Source organism: Electrona antarctica (genome assembly GCF_951216825.1).
Source record: "Electrona antarctica genome assembly, chromosome: 9".
NCBI classification, from domain to species: domain Eukaryota; kingdom Metazoa; phylum Chordata; class Actinopteri; order Myctophiformes; family Myctophidae; genus Electrona; species Electrona antarctica.
In genome coordinates this window covers 11797776-11816768 of record NC_136790.1, presented here as the reverse complement: position 1 = coordinate 11816768, position 18993 = coordinate 11797776, and the positions used below count along the sequence as shown (strand labels likewise).

The following is an 18993-nucleotide window of genomic DNA, read 5'->3' as shown; positions in this document are numbered from 1 at the left end:
AAATCAACTTATGTTTGATCAAGTTCCAACATGCTGACGCTTAACATTTTCGTTCTGCATGATGTAAGAGGAATTTATTCGACCTGACAGATACAGATGTCGTGGTTACAGTATCGTATATTGGTAAGGGATGAAAACCGGTCAGAGTAAATTGCATTTGTGTTCTTCCTTGTCGTCAGCCTGCCTCAGGAGGGTAAGCGTAACATCCTGCTGACGAGTGCTTTGCCATATGTCAACAACGTCCCCCATCTGGGTAACATCATTGGCTGTGTCCTGAGTTCTGACGTCTTCGCCAGGTAGGAGTTGAAATCTCTTTTTATCTTGGTTATCTTGGTTGTTCACTTTTGTCTGTAATGGGGCCCGGGTGGCGCAGGACTAAAATACGGATTCTAGACTAGGTTTCAAAACCACGTGGCTTGCCGAGCATCTATACCAGTGGTTCCTTGTAGATCTGCTATTTTCACTAGTTTGGGGCAAACATCTAATCTCTCTTTTGGGTCACAGGCTAAAATGTTTGGGAACCACTGATACCACTCTACAAGCACAATTGTTGGCTGTGTTCGGCTGAGGGAAGCTGGGCAGGGAGGGAAATCTTTGTGGGGAGGGTTAAATATTAGCTCCTCTAAATGTAAGGGTATTTAAACGTCTTCAACTACCAAACACCACTCTCTAGTCTTTCTCATGTTCTATGCATGACTCTCGAGCACCTTTCCTCCTCTGCAATGTTGTCTTTCTGTCTCCTCTACTACAGGTACAGTAGCTTTATGGATGTCTATACATTTTACCCTTTTGTAATTTCTTTCAGAACTCTTTTTTTTATAACTCAATCTCTCTCTCTCTCTACAACTCATCCTGTCCTCTCCCAGGTACGGTCGTCTGCGAGGCTGGAACCTGCTGTTCGTGTGCGGTACGGATGAGTATGGCACGGCCACGGAGAACAAGGCCAGAGAGGAGAGCCTGACACCGCAGCAGATCTGTGATAAATACCACGCCGTCCACTCCGAAATCTACAAGTGGTTCCAGATCGACTTTGATTTCTTTGGCAGAACCACCACAGAGCAGCAGACAAAGTAAGTGATGGAAACGGAGCGAGCTAGTAGGTGGCCCCTTTGTCGGGTGTCGGGGAATTCCAGATCACCAAAAACAGACTTGGATAGATGAGACAAGATAAGAGGTTTTTTTACACAAGCTCATGGGTGTGGAAAGCTGTACGTTCTTTGTTTCAAAGCTAATCAGTGAGTTCATGCTAGTGGATTCTCAAATCAAATATAAGGTGATTCAAGGCAGCCTTTACAATAAAGATCAAAGACTTTAATCTGTTATTACAGTACAGTATATACTGTAGACTAGGGTCTGTACTATCTGTACAGCATGAAAAGCATAAGATTGCAAAGTCCTTTTTTTTTTCTTTTCTTTTTTACAATTGTAGAACTCTGTTCACATTCTTCTTTTGTTTTCCCTTTAATATTCAGCTGAGGATTTATATAACTTGTTTGTGCTGTTAGAAGAAACCTCTTATCCCCTGTGTGCTCAAGAAAAGAGAAAGGAGCACAGAACAGAGTTTAGTAAGTCTATATGGGTCGGGACACAAAATGCCATCATGTTCACAATCCTCGCTCCCTCAGCGAGAAACTTGGTTCAATGCTTTATTTTGCGCCGGCATTTAAACATTTGTAATGCCGCCTTGGGCACAATCCATTGAAACGGAGGTCAGTTAACTCCACTCTGTTTTAGTTCCTCTGGTGTTTCTTCCCATTAAGAATAGCCCAGGACATCTTCTGGCGGCTCCACAAGCGAGGGTTCCTGGTGGAGGACACGGTGGAGCAGCTACGCTGTGAGAGCTGCCAGCGCTTCCTGGCCGACCGCTTTGTGGAGGGGATCTGTCCCCACTGTAGCTACGCAGAGGCCCGCGGGGACCAGTGTGACAAGTGTGGCCGGCTCATCAACGCTGTAGAGCTCAGGGTGAGCATGGGTTTTTGAGGGGCTAGTCATGAAATGAGGACTTTTAGTCATGAAAAAAAAATCACACCCGTGTGAAGTGAGGTTTGCTCTTATCATCGTACATCATCAGGACGTAAAATAGATACGATGACGTAAAATTGTCCATTCATTGTCAATGGGAATGTAATGTTTGTGTAGGACAAAGTTTGTGCACATACACCAAAAGCTGGACATAGGTGACTAAATTTGACTGAGAGACTGCCATTGGATTTTTTTTAATTTTCATGTCATATGAAAGCAGGGAATCATAGCTTCAAATTGACATATTGGTTGTTCAGTTTGGCCCACCAGTTTTGGAGATATGGCTTATAGAGTAATGTCTTGCAGAAAACAGCGAGTTGAGAAAACAGGCTTGAAAGGTTCACTTATGTGGTCTCTAACATTACACCTAGCTACATGTTTAAGCATTTATTTCATATTTACATGTCGATTTCAGCTCTGACACTTATTTCAGACATGCTCTAGTATGTGAAGATTCTGCCTGTGCTATAAACTCATTTTGGGAAAATAAATAAATAAAAGGGTTTTCTCCTCTGGTGAAAAGCTGGAATTTGCGCGATGGCAGTCTCTCAGTCAAATCTGGTCACACTGAGGGCTAGTGCCCCTAAAGAAATAGGACCCCACTCATGATGTCATTTGACACTGACAGCCAAGTCTATGGACTTTTAATGTTTGCTTTAAGCAGTGACGTCATGTGGCAGCGTGCTCATTTTTTTCTGCACACAAAAGCCAGTTGTAGGAGTGGTTTACACCACTCCTAATGTGGTCAGACATTACGTCAGACCACAGCTGATCATGCTATATAAAACCTTACACCACCACAGTTCACACAGGTGTGATTTTTTTTTATTGATTGAATACTACAGAACATTAGGTACAGTCAGACATTAAGGCTAAAAGGATAACACAAAAAAAAGTCCTGGGAACTTGTTTCCATTGTGGTCTTACAGTGTGTATTCCATTCAACTCAACATATCATAAAAATCACACCCGTGTGAACTGAGTGGTGTAAGGTTTTATATAGCATGATCAGCTGTGGTCTGACGTAATGTCTGACGTAATGAAATCGGATGTGATTTCACAACTGGCTTTTTTTGTGCAGAAAAAATTACCATGGTTGCTACGGTCATCCAGTCCACCCGGGTGTGATTTAATTACGTCAGAAATTATTTTGAACATAGCAACCATGCTCATTTTTTTCTGCACACAAAAGCCAGTTGTAGGAGTGGTTTACACCACTCAAAAACCACACGTGTGATGCCTTGCATGGTTTCCTCCGCCATCTGTGTATGAATGGGTGTGCAAACGGGCTAACGTAAAGCACATTGTAAAGTTCCTTGAATAACAGGCACTGTATAAATGCATCACAGACTAGCCTTGATCTTAGTGACCTCTTAACCCATTTTGGGCGGGAACCCCTTTTGGTGTTTTAAACATTATGTTATAATTTAGCTATTGAAAAATAGCAGATCTGCGATCTGCTAGGTCTGCTATTTTTGAAAAATCGTGAAAATATGGCGCAAATCTTTGAATATATATTCTTTCAAAGTGAATGTTTTTAACTCGGGTCTAAATGGGTGAACATTGTTGACCCTGCTTGTCCCCTCCAGGATCCCCAGTGTAAAGTCTGCCGGCAGACTCCCGTCATCCGCTCCTCCAAGCACCTGTTCCTGGACCTGCCCAAGGTACACTTATAAGCTTTTCACCGTGTCTGGAGTCGTCCTCACCCTGTGCTTATGGTCAGGAACCAGTGGTTATTTAGTACCTTTTTTCCACACTGCTGAAGTTAATACAGTGTTAAAATGATATTGTTAAACCTGCTGTTCCAGTACTGAAAGGCTGGTTTTGAAAGGGCTTGTGTGACGCAAGTCAGTTAAGGACAAACGGGGCATTTAGCGTAGGGCTGCACAATCTCTGGGATAAGTGCAGTCAGTCTGAAACGAGGCTTAGGCCAGGTGTCCAAGGCTGCCACTGAACCCATGTAAAGTGCCAATATTACTTTTTTTTGAGTGGTGCAAACCACTCCAACAACTGGCTTTGTTAGTACCCGTGTGTGTTTGTGCCTGTACGGGTGAGCATGGTTGCTATGGTTAGTATGTGATGTCAGTGACGTCACCAAAACCAACTGAATAGTTCACTAGAGTGAAATATCTCCAATCTGATCTTTTGCCACTATGCCTAACATCTGTTGAAGAATAACGATAGAGATTGATTATAAGCTTTTTTGAGATCACTCTGACGTGATGTCGGTGATGTCAGTGTTGCACCACTCAGTTCACACGGGTGTGATTTTTTTTATTTCTGTCTGTTAATGCTTGCTGTCTTTAAATGCCTTTTGTAAAGCATGTTGAATGGCTTTGTGTATGAAAGAATTTAAGAAAGCATCTATGTTCATTTCGATTTAGCTATAAAGCGATATGTTTTTTGAGAAAACTGTTGGGATTAAGAAGATGTTTTTAGAATCGTCCTCAGGTCTAAAGTGTCCTTTACTGTCCTTACTGGGCAAGTGTATTTGTCTAGGTATCCTGTAGTTCTCAGCGGGGAAAGCCATACCGAAATTGTTCCACAAAGGCAAAGTTTCTTTGAGACGATTTGCTCCTCAGATCCTCAGTAATGCAACCCATTTCAGGGAAACCGTCCTTTCAACCACCAAGTGGCCTCAATCTCACTACAAAACATAGAAGAGCAATTGGGGCTGATTGGCTGTCATTTAGGCTATGTTCAAAATAACACATGGAAATAGATTTTCGAGAATCGATTTGAACTACATTCCTTTCAAAAAACATTGTTATCCGCATTTCGATAGCAACAATGAGAGAGAGACATGAAAGGCAGAGAGAGAGCAGGGTTTTGACACGCAGCAAACAGTCCGGCCGACCGAACCAGGGTCGCGCTGAAGAAGGCATTTTGTGCCCATGTGATTATGCGGCCTTAACCATTCTGTTATCGGGTCACTGCTTGAACCACATTCCTAGGTATATAGATCGTATCTGACAAACAAATGGCATTTTCCTGCAGTCTGAACAAGCCTAAAAGTCTGATAATCTCACCACCCCATGACTCTTACTGTATGTTCACAACACTTCAACAGCGACTCGACAACAGATTTGTTGCGTGGCTTTACAACATTGACATTACAACTAACAATAACCTTACTGGCACACATCCACATACATGCTGGCAACAAAGGCAATGTTAGCAATAGGAGTTTGTTTGGGCACTGGAACCCGCTACTCTCGTCTCTCTCACACTATGTCGCACTCCCTCCCTGTCACTCAGTGTCAGTCAACGTTCACCCTTACTTCTCCCCTTCACAGTTGGAGAACCAGTTGAAGGAGTGGCTGGACAAGTCGACCAGTACAGGAGACTGGACATCGAACGCCAAACAAATCACCCGCTCCTGGATACGGGACGGACTGAAGCCGCGCTGCATCACCAGAGACCTGAAGTGGGGAACACCAGTACCTCACCCTGACTTTGAAGGGAAGGTCTGTAATGACCACATACTGTAACTATACAAGTGGTGCCAGCCACAACAACCCCACCCCTCTTTCACCCTACAGTATATTAGAACATTGTTATAATTTAGCTATTGAAAAATAGCAGATCTACAAGCTCATAGCGCGCCACCGAGTGGCGTTAGCGTTCTGTTCAATCACCTCACTCTGAGCCTCAATTTCCGAGAATAACGCTGGCGAAACATCACGGCTATTACAGCAGTCTATGCAGCAGCCATCTTGGTCCAGGCAAATACACTGAGCGTTTCCTAGCGACGAGGATTGCTGCTTTACGCTAGATATTAGCGAGACCATTCTGAATCAAAACGTATCATGTCAATCACGTTCACACAAAGGAATCGACATTAGGATTTATCACGTGAATCACGTCAATGGAAGTAAAAACGTTAGTTGCCCGGTGTCCACAGGGGTCCATAATACTGTAGCCCCCCCCCCCCCCTTTATTCCCTCTACAGCAAATCTCTTTGCTGAATATGGCCGATCTACAAGCTCACAATGTGTCGTTGCAATGCACTGTGAGCTTGTAGATCTGCTAATATTATATTGGTGGAATGTTTGGTTATCATGACATGCCCAGAAAAAGAAACACGTGACAGGGTTCATGGGATTAAACAGAACAAATACCCTGCAGATTTTCTTCTAGGACTAGTGGTGAGGTGGATTAAACCAATCTTGTTCTCACTTAAGTAAATATTGTCCGACACACTTTTGTGTCATTTGATATTGACCCAATGACAAAACATTTTATGTGCTACATTGTTGTTGTAGCACAGCACTTTTTGGACCGCACAAAATTGTGTTTCGCTTCTTGTATTTGTATGAGGAGTGACAAATAAAACCTTCTGACTCTGACAAACGCTAATCTCTCAAATGCACATTTCGAGCTGCGCCACTGAATCTGTCGGCAGGGGCATTCAGAACGTGTATAGTCTAGGTCGGACCTGGCTAAGATATGTATGCACTTCATTTAGGAGAGAATATCTCAATTGTTCTTGGCTAATATGACCCCCGCGAACAACTTGGGAACTGTGAAGAATTCTCTATCCGGGGCGAAATACCCGAAAATGACGCCCTTTTTAAAATGACCGCTAGTTCAAACATGGCTCTATTCTCAAAATGTTTGTTGAATCCGTGCCCGAGGCAGCAACCCTCCAGGTCATCATTGTGGCCAAATCCAATATGGCCGCCAGTCCACCACCTGAAAAAGGTTTTGTCTACAACTTCGTTGTAGACAAAATAAAAATGAACGAGCTCCATCCCTACCCATAACTGTATTGAACATGAATATAAAGTTGGGCATTATTGCTGATATTTTGGTACCAAGGCTACCCAATGAAGGGGGCGCTCCATCCATTCCTTTTCTCCATTCCATTTCCTTTTTGACCCTGTCCACGCACACACACACACACAAACATGCACGCACAAAGACCTTTTCATGGTACAAAGAAAAGAAACAGCCAGACATGTTGTGTACTTCTCTTTCCTTTCAGAATAATGCACTTTTCAAGTACCGGTACTTCAGCTGTTTTTGTAGCTATTTCTGAGTTTTGAGTTTTGAGTCCATAGACCAAAGAAAGAATTCTCCTTCTACCTTTTCGCTCCATTATTGATTATAATGAAGCACATCATAAGAGCGCTCTTATAAGCCGGATGCTTAGGGGGAAGAAAGGGAAAAAAATACTATTCCTTAATACGAACAATATCCTGCCTCCAATATTTCAATTCAATTCAATTCAAAGGGCTTCATTGAAAGGGCTCTTTCACTACATCCATACATCTTCTCTTTGGTCTTCCTCTAGGCCTCCTGCCTGGCAGTTCCAACCTCAGCGTCCTGCCGTCCTTCTACTTCTTCTTCTTTATCTCCAAAACATCTGACATGTGCTGTCCCTCTGATGTACTCATTAATGATCCTATCCATCCTTGTTACTCCCAGAGAGAACCTCAACATTTTAGTCTCTGCTACCTCCAGCTCTGCTTCCTGTCTTTCTGACTATCTCTAAAACATAAATGTGTAAACTACAGATGTAATTTTATTGAAACAAGAGAATAATAACATAAGAGCATAATAGCTTAATAATTTATGCTGAGCATTAGTCAAAGGTATGTTTAAATTGGAAACACGTGCGAGCGCGCGCACACACACACACACACGCTCCGTCCTTTAGATTCCTCACGGAGAAGACCTTTTTTGTCCTGATCATACAAAAAGGACAAAGTTAAAGGAAGTAAAACTAATTGTCAGATAGTCGCCATCTTTGAAATATGCAAAATAGAGGTTCAGCCACACCCAGTCATAAAGATGATCATTCCAAAATGTTTCTAATTGTCAAAAAACATGATTTAGACACCACGTTTGCATTCATAGCTCATGTGGTTCAAAAGTTCTAGATAAAACCTTTTTCAGGTGGCGGACTGGCGGCCATATTTGATTTGGCCACTATGATGACCTGGAGGGTTGCTGGCTTCGGCACGGATTCAACAAACATGAGTATTCTGAACATTTTGAGCACCTCAGAAAATGTCACAGTTCCCAAGTTGTTCGCGGGAGTCATATTAGCCAAGAACAGTTGAGATATTCTCTCCTAAATGAAGTGCATACATATCTTAGCCAGGTCCTCTACTAGTATACATTATTGTTCGCGGGAATGAAAACATAGGCACCCCTGTGCTGTTTTTTCCTTTGTTTGCCGATGGGTTCCCAGATTGGACAAACGCAAACCCGTACAAAAACAAACCAATTCTTTTTTAAGCTATTGTATTTTTTGGTGCCATGGCTTATTTCCAGCATTATAGCATAAGGAATTGCAAACACAATTCCATTGATCTATAAATAATATATTGCCATATAAAGACATGGAGGAACTCCATGCGGTAGTCACAGACTAGTAGTAGACAGCAGTCAGACCAAAGACATGGAGGAACTCCATGCAGTAGTCACAGTAGTAGACAGCAGTCAGACCAAAGACATGGAGGAACTCCATGCAGTAGTCACAGTAGTAGACAGCAGTCAGACCGACCGCAGCACCTCCTGATTGTGCTCTTGCCTCTGCAGGTGTTCTACGTGTGGTTTGATGCCCCTATTGGCTACCTGTCCATCACCGCCAACTACACAGACCAATGGGAGAAGTGGTGGAAGAATCCACAGCAGGTACAGTAACAGTATATTCACTCCAAAAAGGTAGCACATCCAAAAATTAAACAAGCGGTGGACAAAGTACTCACATTTCCATTTCTTTATTGGCACACACCAAAAAGGAACGCTTACGCGTTTCGGCTATGCAGCCTTCATCAGAGCAAGGCTGCATAGCCGAAACGCGTAAGCGTTCCTTTTTTGTGTTTTTTTCCAGTTTTTTGATGTATACTGGATTTGGGTCTGGCACTCCACTGAAAACCATTGCTGATGCGCAACCTCTTTTTCTCATTTAGTATATTCACTCCTTCAGCCCAAGTGTTACTGTTAACGAGCCGGCCAAGCACACTGGGCTTAGCAGAATAGAACTGGATATTTTCCACTTACAATACGTTTAATATTTTAACCACATTCACCCTTGCATTCGAATTTTGGGAATGTCATTATAGGCATATTCAAGCATTTGCAAAGATAGCAGGTCTACAAGCTTGTGAGGTGTTGTGTGAACATTCTAGATCTATTTTTTGTCTCTTTACTTTTTTACGGGGGGTAAGACATACAGTTGGAGGCCATCGATATTGTCCTTTTCTTTTTGCTGAGGTTTGCGTGATCTGCGCAAAAGGACAGTTAACGGGGCGGGAACCCCTTTTGGTGTTTTAAACATTATGTTATAATTTAGCTATTGAAAAATAGCACATCTACAAGCTCATAGCGCGCCACCGAGTGGCGCGCTACGAGCTTGTAGGTCTGCTATTTTTGAAAAATCGTGAAAATATTTATTTCAGAAAACTGGAGGATTTAGAAGGATTTTTTAAAATGTTGAGGTCAGGCCTAAATGGGTCAAATGATAAGGGACAATATCGGTGGCACCCAACTGTAGTACAATTCTCCAATATATTGTGTAAGGGATAACCCACTTCAAGCCGTACTCTTATCAAAGAACTAATGTACTGTACAATTATCAGTTCAGTTCTGGGGTGCACGTACAGTTGGGTGCCACCGGTATTGTCCCTTATCATTTGACCCATTTAGGCCTGACCTCAATTTCTTTTTAAATCCTTCTAAATCCTCCAGTTTTCTGAAATAAATATTTTCACGATTTTTCAAAAATAGCAGACCTACAAGCTCGTAGCGCGCCACTCAGTGGCGCGCTATGAGCTTGTAGATCTGCTATTTATCAATAGCTAAATTATAACATAATGTTTAAAACACCAAAACTGTCCTTTTGCGCAGATCACGCAAACCTCAACAAAAAGAAAAGGACAATATCGATGGCCTCCAACTGTATAATATGTCAGTCATCTATGAGGGTTGACTTCAAGCATCTCCATATTTGAGCATGAAGATTCCTGGATTCATAGACGGACTAGAAAGGGCATTGGCCTACTCGGAAATTCTGGAAGTTGGGAATTCATGCATTACTCTTACCTGTTGTCAGAGTCCGTGATGCGCAGTACCCACTAACATACGACCAATTGACTAAATATGGAGATATCTTGTCAGAAACACGTATTATTTATATTGACGAAGCAACGCAAAGTTCAGCCAATAATTAAAGCCAGCAGGTCGGGTTGGCCAATCAGGGAAGCTGGTGCCTGCACCCCCTAAAACACACAACGTTTCAGTTGCGTCCTCCACGGACAATCAGACACAGACATTTGTGTTTTTCCAGATCTCGGAAACCGTTCCTTTGACCAAATTACTACTGGGAAATGCATTGTGGATAGATATAGATATGTGAAATAGTGAGAAATCAATGTGCTCATCTCATTATATAGAATATTATTATCTTGGTGCTGATTCGAAGATTTACTGAGAAAAAGCAAAACATGGACAATTCTCCAATGAAATAGCCATTTATTATTGATGTGTGAACTTAAGACTATGCCCTTTAGGGTGCAAAACAAGTTGGATGAACTCACCAACAACAGCAACAGTGTTCTGGGGACCCTGAATGATTCAGCTGAGACTTCGACAGGGGCTCTGGAACACACCAGAGCATACCAGGCTAAAATAATAAAATTGGCGAGCTGGTGAAGCTCGCCAATAGCAAGAACCCCAGTTTCTTGAGTCGAAAATGTGTCTGATGTTGGATTATTTTAAAAGGTGCACTGTAGCATTTTGCCTCTTGGTTGCCAGTAAAAACAACTTGCAAAAGAGTTGCGTTTACAAGTGACAATGTTCCAATAACCCAAAGGGATATGATTCAGAGGGTTCTTCAATAATGTTATGTTCCATCTGTTGCTGCTGCTGTTCAATCTGTTTCATCTCAGCTCAGAAGGTTTGCAATTCTCTTTTAAAAATCCTCTATTAAAAATGTATTATACAAATATATAACAAGGCAACACAGGTTCGTGTCCCACATGACCCGGGGGGGTTTGCGGTGCTGAGTGGCAATTTTATCGTATCAATGGTTTCCAAGAGCGCAACACATCTGCCTCACTGATTGGCTAAGTTTCGTGTCAAGTTTATGCCGCTTAGTCAATATAATTCCCTGATTGACCAATCAGATCCTTATAACCACGCACCGCTTTTGTGGGCAACGCTGAAGTGCTTCTCGCCTACAGCAACTGCAAACTATTTTTGGACCGATGAAGTATAGATTTTGTCCGCAACAGAGGCACGCCGTCACAAATTAACTTGAGCCACCACGAGCTAGCCAAAGCGAGCGAGTTGCCGTGCCGAACGTTGCGAAGTTCGATTGGGCCGACTCAGCAGTGTCAGCACCGTTCGAGTTACGTCCCGGTGAGTGTTTTCCCCAACTGCCGCTCAAAGTGGCTACTGGCCAATCACCACTGTGCGTCCTAGCAAAAGTGCACTGGCCAATCACAGCGTGTCCTTGCACAAGTGGTATAGGCTTTGGGATGTCGCGGCTAAGCCTTGCTTCGTTTGGTAATGTAAGAGGCAGTATGTGCAATGCAACAGAAACTATGAGAGCTGTGGTCATGGCTGAAGAAGCAGACAAAAGCAGCGATGCGAAGCATAACACAATGCATGTGGACCTGACCACGGGAGTACATCGGATAAGGGAAGCATTGTAAATGGGTTGGGGGCATCGTTCCTGACTTGCAAGACCCCGAGTAGGCCGGCAACGGACTAGTTTTAGTAATTACACATTATAATTGGTGCTACATGTGATTGTCCCTTAAACCTTGATGTCCTTACCAGTCGGGTGGTGACAAGAAATACCACTTTGCCCTTTATTAAAGAGTGACATTTAGGAATTTTGTGACAGAGGAAGTTACCACTGAGTAGACATGACAAGTGGGTTGCTCTTTTGGGAAGGTCAGATTTCACAAGATTGTCTCTTAGATTAGCTGCCCTTGTAGCAAAAATGTAGACAATGTTTCGAAGGCTATGACAATATGATGCCAGCATGTGCCAATATTTATGAAACACTTATTTCACCATTTTCAACAAGTCATAGGCGTTTATTTTAAATATTTTATTGCGCAAGTATCAGATCTACAAATTCAACCCGTTGCATCACGAGGCATTATGAGCTTGTAGATCAGTATTTCCGCTATTAATCATACAATGAAGTGTGTGCCGTAGCCCCTAGGGCTTCAGCAGTTAACAGACTTTGAAACTGGACTATAGGCAGAAAGACGGTAATGTTCGAAGGGTTACGGCCGATTGTTTAGTCTTAGCATTTAACAGATCCAAGCTTTCCACATGCATGGATATTATGAGTGCAAAGTCAGAGTCACAGAGCGCTTAAGCCCCATAAATAAAATAGAAAGATCTCTTCAAGCATTTGTTCTCTCAACCAAACTGTACTTCACACACTGAGTCATCTCATCTCTCTCTCTCTTTGCTGTCTTGTTAAAGCCCCACGACTCCTGTAATCTGGGATCAATGGTGTGTGTGTGTGTGTGTGTGTGTGTGTGTGTGTGTGTGTGTGTGTGTGTGTGTGTGTGTGTGTGTGTGTGTGTGTGTGTGTGTGTGTGTGTGTGTGTGTGTGTGTGTGTGTGTGTGTGTGTGTGTGTGTGTGTGTGTGTGTGTGTGTGTGTGTGTGTGTCAGAAGTACAGATAGCAGACGTGCGTTGGCCTATATACACAGTGCAGATAGAGGGAAAGCTAGATAGGGGGGTTTGGAGAGCGCAGATAAGTCCCCTTTGAACTGGATGATCTCACCATGATCTAATATGATGTCATCCTCACCGTGCGGCTGTGTCTCCCTGCGGCCACCAGGTGGAGCTGTACAACTTCATGGCCAAAGACAACGTGCCGTTCCACAGCGTGGTGTTCCCATGCTCCCTGCTGGGCGCTCAGGACAACTACACCCTGGTCAACCACCTTGTCGCCACTGGTTTGTTTGATTGATTGATTGAAATATTTATTAACAGTTTGCAGAATTCCAGTACTACATATCAAGCACAAACTCAATACAAAGACTGTTAACTGTGAGTGACGACCCAATTAACCCATTTAGGCCTGACCTCGAAATTAAAAAAAAATCTTCTAAATCCTCCAGTTTTCTGAAATAAACATTTTCACGATTTTTCTAAAATAGCAGACCTACAAGCTCGTAGCGCGCCACTCGGTGTCACGCTATGAGCTTGTAGATCTGCTATTTTTCAATAGCTAAATTACAACATAATGTTTAAAACACCAAAAGAGGTTCCCGCCCAAAATGGGTTAACAGTTTTCAGAATTACAGTACTACATTTCAAGCACAAACTCAATACAAAGACTGTTAACTGAGTGGACGACCCAATTAAGCATTACACTTGTTTACAATCAAAACATTTAGAGACGTACAAATAGACACTTCTATGAAAAGATGGTAACCCATTCTACCGGCTTCTTTTGATTGACTGGTGTGCGAGAAAAACGAAGGTTAACTTATATCTGGGGATTGTTTGATTGTGTTGCTGTCGGGCAGAAACCTTGTATCTCCATATTCCAGCTTTTTCACATGTTTTTAAATCGTTTTTTAAATCGATGATAAAAAAGAAGCAATGGTTTTGGACTAACAAGCTTCCCTCAAGGATTAGTGATTTGATCATTTTGAGGGACAGCACATTGTGATAGGTGTTCACTGGCTGCAGACTGTACAACAATCATGCCAATCACAGTATTATTGGCGTGTACAGATTTGGACTCATTGTGACAAACATTTGAAAATATTCTGAAGTTCGCTCTCGTGAAAACAAACAAAAAAATCCAAGAAATGTAGCCCAATATTCACTGGCTTTTAACCACTTGATCCCAGCCATCCATATTCAGGGGTAATGTTAGCCAAAAAATAGCATATCTACAGTACAAGCTTGTAAAAATAGGCTATTTTTGGTAGAGTTTTTGTGTAGACAGGAAAAAAAAGTCCAAGTACAGTTGTTTCTTTGTGACTGTAAACGTTTCATCCCATATCCTCCTCCCCAGAGTATCTGAACTATGAGGATACCAAGTTCTCTAAGAGCCGTGGCGTGGGCGTGTTCGGAGACATGGCCATGGAAACCGGCATCCCCTCAGACGTGTGGCGCTTCTACCTGCTGTACGTGCGTCCAGAGAGCCAGGACTCGGCCTTCTCCTGGGCGGACATGGCTACCAAGAACAACTCCGAGCTGCTTAATAACCTGGGAAACTTCATCAACAGGTTGGGCAGGAATTCTCTTTTTGGGGGGGCTTGATTTCTGCCTTGATTTTGATAGAATAGTTTAGATCAGGGGTGCCCACACTTTTTGACTTGAGAGCTACTTTCAAAATGACCAGCTCTGCAAGATCTACCCACCAAATCAATTATTATACCATTGCTGAAAATAGTTTAAATATGTACCTGAGGGGTCTTCGGAATAGTACAGTTCGTGTTACATTCTGTACAGTATAAGACAAATGCACTTGGAATGGGAAATAGAGAGGGAGAAATGTTTTCTTTTTTAATCGTTTTTTTTTCTTCATCGTTTTTTTTTCTTCAATATATTTAAATGAAATACTCTTTAGGGGCATGTCATGTGATCTACCTGCACAGCCTTTGTGATCTACTGGTAGATCACGATCTACCTTTTGGGCACCCCTGGTTTAGACTGACAGGAAATGTGGTGAGAGTCAGGGAGTGACATGCAGCAATGTTCCGCTGGGTTTGGGAATGACTCGCTGTCAAGAGTACATCAGAGCCGATACTGCATGTGCTATGCACCTTAACCACTCGAAATATCTTGCTTTATTTATGCTTTTGTTCGTATTTCCATGATTTTGGCTTAGCAAGATCAAGAGGGAAGGAAAATAAAGGTGAGATCTATAAATAACGTTTAAAGAACACGTAAGAATGGCAGGTATGATTAAAAAGCCTCTTAATCCATTTTGGGAGGGAACCCCTTTTGGTGTTAGCATTTTGCTATGCTTTAGCTATTGAAAAATAGCAGATCTACAAGCTCATAGCGCGCCACCGAGTGGCGCGCTACGAGCTTGTAGGTCTGCTATTTTTGAAAAATCGATGAACGACTGACATAGAAACATAGCTTTTTCAGAAAACTGTCAGGATGTAGAAGACATTTTTAGAATCTGATTTCAGGTCAAAATGGGTTAAGGCAGTCGTGGTCAAATCTCTTTAGCAGCCATGGGGAATGCGCAGAATAAAGCCTGATTTATACGTCACTGGGCGAAAATAGCTGATTAAAAGCACATTGCCTTGCAGATGCGACTCAATTTAATCTTTTAGTTCTGCTATTTTCCACGGTGCCATTGTGGAATGGAGTCTAGATTGGGCATAAGGAACGGGGAAGATGGTTAAGATAACGATTTGCAAAACGTCTTTGGGGAAATGAAAGAAAACGCAATCTGACATCTAGTCCATTTGCTAAGTTTTTAAGATCCAAGTTCTTGTGGGAAAGTCAATGACAGCAACAGACAAGTGATGCGCTACCTAATTTTCTGCATTTGTTTGGGATGGTGTAATTTAGCCCCAATTACACGGCCTCGGATACGTTTTAACCCATTCTGGACGGGAACCCCTTTTGGTGTTTTAAGCATTATGTTGTACTTTAGGCTACGAGCTTGTAGATCTGCTATTTTCTTTTAATCGTGAAAATGTGGCGCAAATCTTTGAATATATATTTCTTCAGAGCAAACGTTTTTAACTCAAATCTTTGCTTCTTGGAGGGTCCCTGGAACAATTACATATATTTTTGGGGGTCCATCTTTGCTTCTGGGAGGGTCCCTGGAACAATTACATATATTTTTGGGGGTCCATCTTTGCTTCTGGGAGGGTCCCTGGAACAATTACATATATTTTTGGGGGTCCATCTTTGCTTCTGGGAGGGTCCCTGGAACAATTACATATAATTTTGTGGGTCCATCTTTGCTTCTGGGAGGGTCCCTGGAACAATTTCATATAATTTTGGGGGTCCATCTTTGCTTCTGGGAGGGTCCCTGGAACAATTTCATATAATTTTGGGGGTCCATCTTTGCTTCTGGGAGGGTCCCTGGAACAATTTCATATAATTTTGGGGGTCCATCTTTGCTTCTGGGAGGGTCCCTGGAACAATTACATATTTTTTTGGGGGTCCATCTTTGCTTCTGGGAGCGTCCCTGGAACAATTACATATATTTTTGGGTGTCCATCTTTGCTTCTGGGAGGGTCCCTGGAACAATTTTTGGGGGTCCTTGACACAGAAAACTGTCAAGAAGGCATTTGTAGAATCGTCCTCGGGTCTAAATGGGCTAAAGATCAGGGTGAAATCCTACATCAAAGATTTTCTCTTTTTTCAGAATACCTTGATCCTAAAAATTGGTATGTAACGGTAACTTTGATGCTTAATTGGTTCAAAAAAAATAAAATAAAAAAATAATCTTGTAGAATGCATCCTGCCTTGGGTGGAGAGTACTCACTTGCAGAAAAATAACCCAAACCCTTAATTACTGTATCGTTAGTTGCATTCCACATACACTCCAGGGGTCGTCTAGGTCCTAGACTATAGGAGACATCTTTTATCCTAGCTAGTGACCAATGTGTCATTTTGTCCAATGTATGGTAGAGTATGTTGATACAATATGACTTATGCAACGGTAGTGTGGTTGTATTTTGTCTCAGTGCTCTTCTATTGAGACATTTTGATTGTGTCAAAGGTCATGTCTCACCTAGACACAGGATCTAATCTAACACAAATTTTGTCCTGCTAGTCAAGAAAGATTCAATGTTATCCTCCTGAGCAAGCAGGCGTGCTCTATTAGCTCAATGGTAAATAAAAAAAAGTGAGCCCTTGTGCACAACACAAGGTTCAGATCTGGGGTAGAAGAGGAAGGTTACAGCTTTAACTCCAAACTATATTCAGGGTTTGTATTTTCAGAATGAATAACTCAGCAAAGTGGTTCAGTAATGTACTGTATAATGAGAATCAGAGACAAATAGATCAACAGAAATGTTACATTCATGTCTATAAAATATAGATTATTTTTATTGCATCAGTTGAACTAGTGACTTTGTTCCAAAGTTGACAACAAAGGGAAAATAATGGCTGCAGAGGTGACAAGAAGCTCACTGTCTGTCACACTATGAGGAGCTTCCTTGCACTGATGTTTGACTTTACAGTGACATAGCGCTACATTACATCTGGCAGCGTGATCCATAATTGATCAACAATTAGCAAGTCAAGTAACGAGGCCTTCCCTCTCACCGCTTAGCTCTCGCTTTCTCTCTTCTCTGTGCTTTTCCTTGTCAAAAGACTGTGTGTGTGTGTGTGTGTGTGTGTGTGTGTGTGTGTGTGTGTGTGTGTGTGTGTGTGTGTGTGTGTGTGTGTGTGTGTGTGTGTGTGTGTGTGTGTGTGTGTGTGTGTGTGTGTGTGTGTGTGGTGTGTGTGTTTTCCAAGTTTGTGCATCTACTGCTGTTAGTGTTCAAGAATTTCTCATTAAATGTGAACGCATAATGTTTCTTGCAGATTTTTCTTTCTGAGCCAACAAAATGTTTCAGTCGTGGGGTGTATTTTATTAATTTCCGCTTGAATCTGTGTGTTCCAGAGCAGGGATGTTTGTCAGTAAGTTCTTCGAGGGCTGTGTGCCTGTGATGGACCTGCAGGACAAGGACAAGAGGCTCCTGGCCCAGGTGGGCTGGGAGCTGCGCCAGTACATCCAGCTCATGGACAAAGTCAAGTAAGAACCATCACTTCACTCACTCTGGTCAGAAGCAGTGGAGCACTGACATTGGGTCAACTTTTATTTACCCCTGAACAAATCTGAAAATGTTTTTTTAAATTAAAATTGTGGACTTGATCGGCTATTTTTACTGTACCTCATAAAGTACGATGTAAAATGAAGTGTAATTTCAGTGGTTATGACATTGGTATAATTTGCTGAGTAGCCAAATGAATTGGTCTTAACAGGGAATTCAGCGTATAGGTAAAGCTGTTCTTGACAAATGGATACAGTATATGTGGTTCACTTTTGTTTCACTTCCAAAAAGAAACCAGTGCAAACAGACATGTTGCTAAAACCTGAATTGAGCTCAGCGTGAGTCTGGTAATGTGTGTCATGGCTGCAAGTATATGTACACGTTTCTGGTTTTAATGTACATTACAAACTACAAAGTCAGCTTTATCATCTCACCGAGGTCTCCTGATGTGTTTTCCGGCAGAATTCGTGACGCTTTGAAACACATCCTCAACATCTCTCGCCATGGCAACCAGTACATCCAGGACAACGAGCCGTGGAAGAAGATCAAAGGAGGAGACACCGACAGGTGAGCCTGTCGTCTGTCTTCCCGGATGTTCCTGCTGTCGCATGGACGCAAAAGCGTTACAAAATAGCTTGTGTTCCAATGGATCCATTGAAGTTATTATTTTTCAAAAACAGGAATTCCAAAAAAAAACAAATGGTAGCACATCCCAAATTTTAAGTCGATGGACAATGTTCTCAAATTTCCTTCCTTAATAATACGTTATTTAGTATTATTGCGACCGCAAGTCGTATTTACTATGAAAACGTCCATTTCCTGTCAGTTAGTTAGTTAGTTAGTCACCCCTACCCATCACCTGGATCTCCATTATGAAGATCACGACACTGACACTGAGGATAGCCAAACATGGAGAAGACTGGATCATCATCTGCATATATGGAGCCGGCCAGCAAATCTACATCTGACCTCACTGACAACAGATTAATAGTCTAACTCCTGCTTCTCAACTGTGCTGTATTAAGAAGATCTGTTGTTTCAGGCCTGAAAACGTAAAAAAGGTCCATATATGTGCCAGACCCAGATCCCAGTTATGCCCATATATGGAGATCGCTGTTGTATGTCAACGTCTTCTCAATTAGCGAAAAATCAAAAATAGCCGATGTGACGCGTTGTGAGCTTGTAGATCGGCTATTGCGTTCACGTGGCGCTCTTGCATGTGGAAGTAGGCCATTAAT

The 18993-nt window shown here is 42.3% G+C and overlaps 1 protein-coding gene across 1 annotated transcript in view; it reads left to right on the top strand.

The window, feature by feature from the left end:
* mars1 (methionyl-tRNA synthetase 1) overlaps positions 1-18993 on the top strand; it is a 35643-nt gene that overhangs the window by 11632 nt on the left and 5018 nt on the right. The window contains exons 8-17 of the mRNA XM_079510355.1: positions 180-296; positions 867-1070; positions 1761-1962; positions 3612-3686; positions 5319-5489; positions 8572-8667; positions 12844-12961; positions 14035-14248; positions 17605-17736; positions 18218-18322. Of these exons, the coding sequence (XP_079366481.1) occupies positions 180-296; positions 867-1070; positions 1761-1962; positions 3612-3686; positions 5319-5489; positions 8572-8667; positions 12844-12961; positions 14035-14248; positions 17605-17736; positions 18218-18322 (1434 nt within the window). The remainder of the gene's footprint in view (positions 1-179; positions 297-866; positions 1071-1760; positions 1963-3611; positions 3687-5318; positions 5490-8571; positions 8668-12843; positions 12962-14034; positions 14249-17604; positions 17737-18217; positions 18323-18993) is intronic.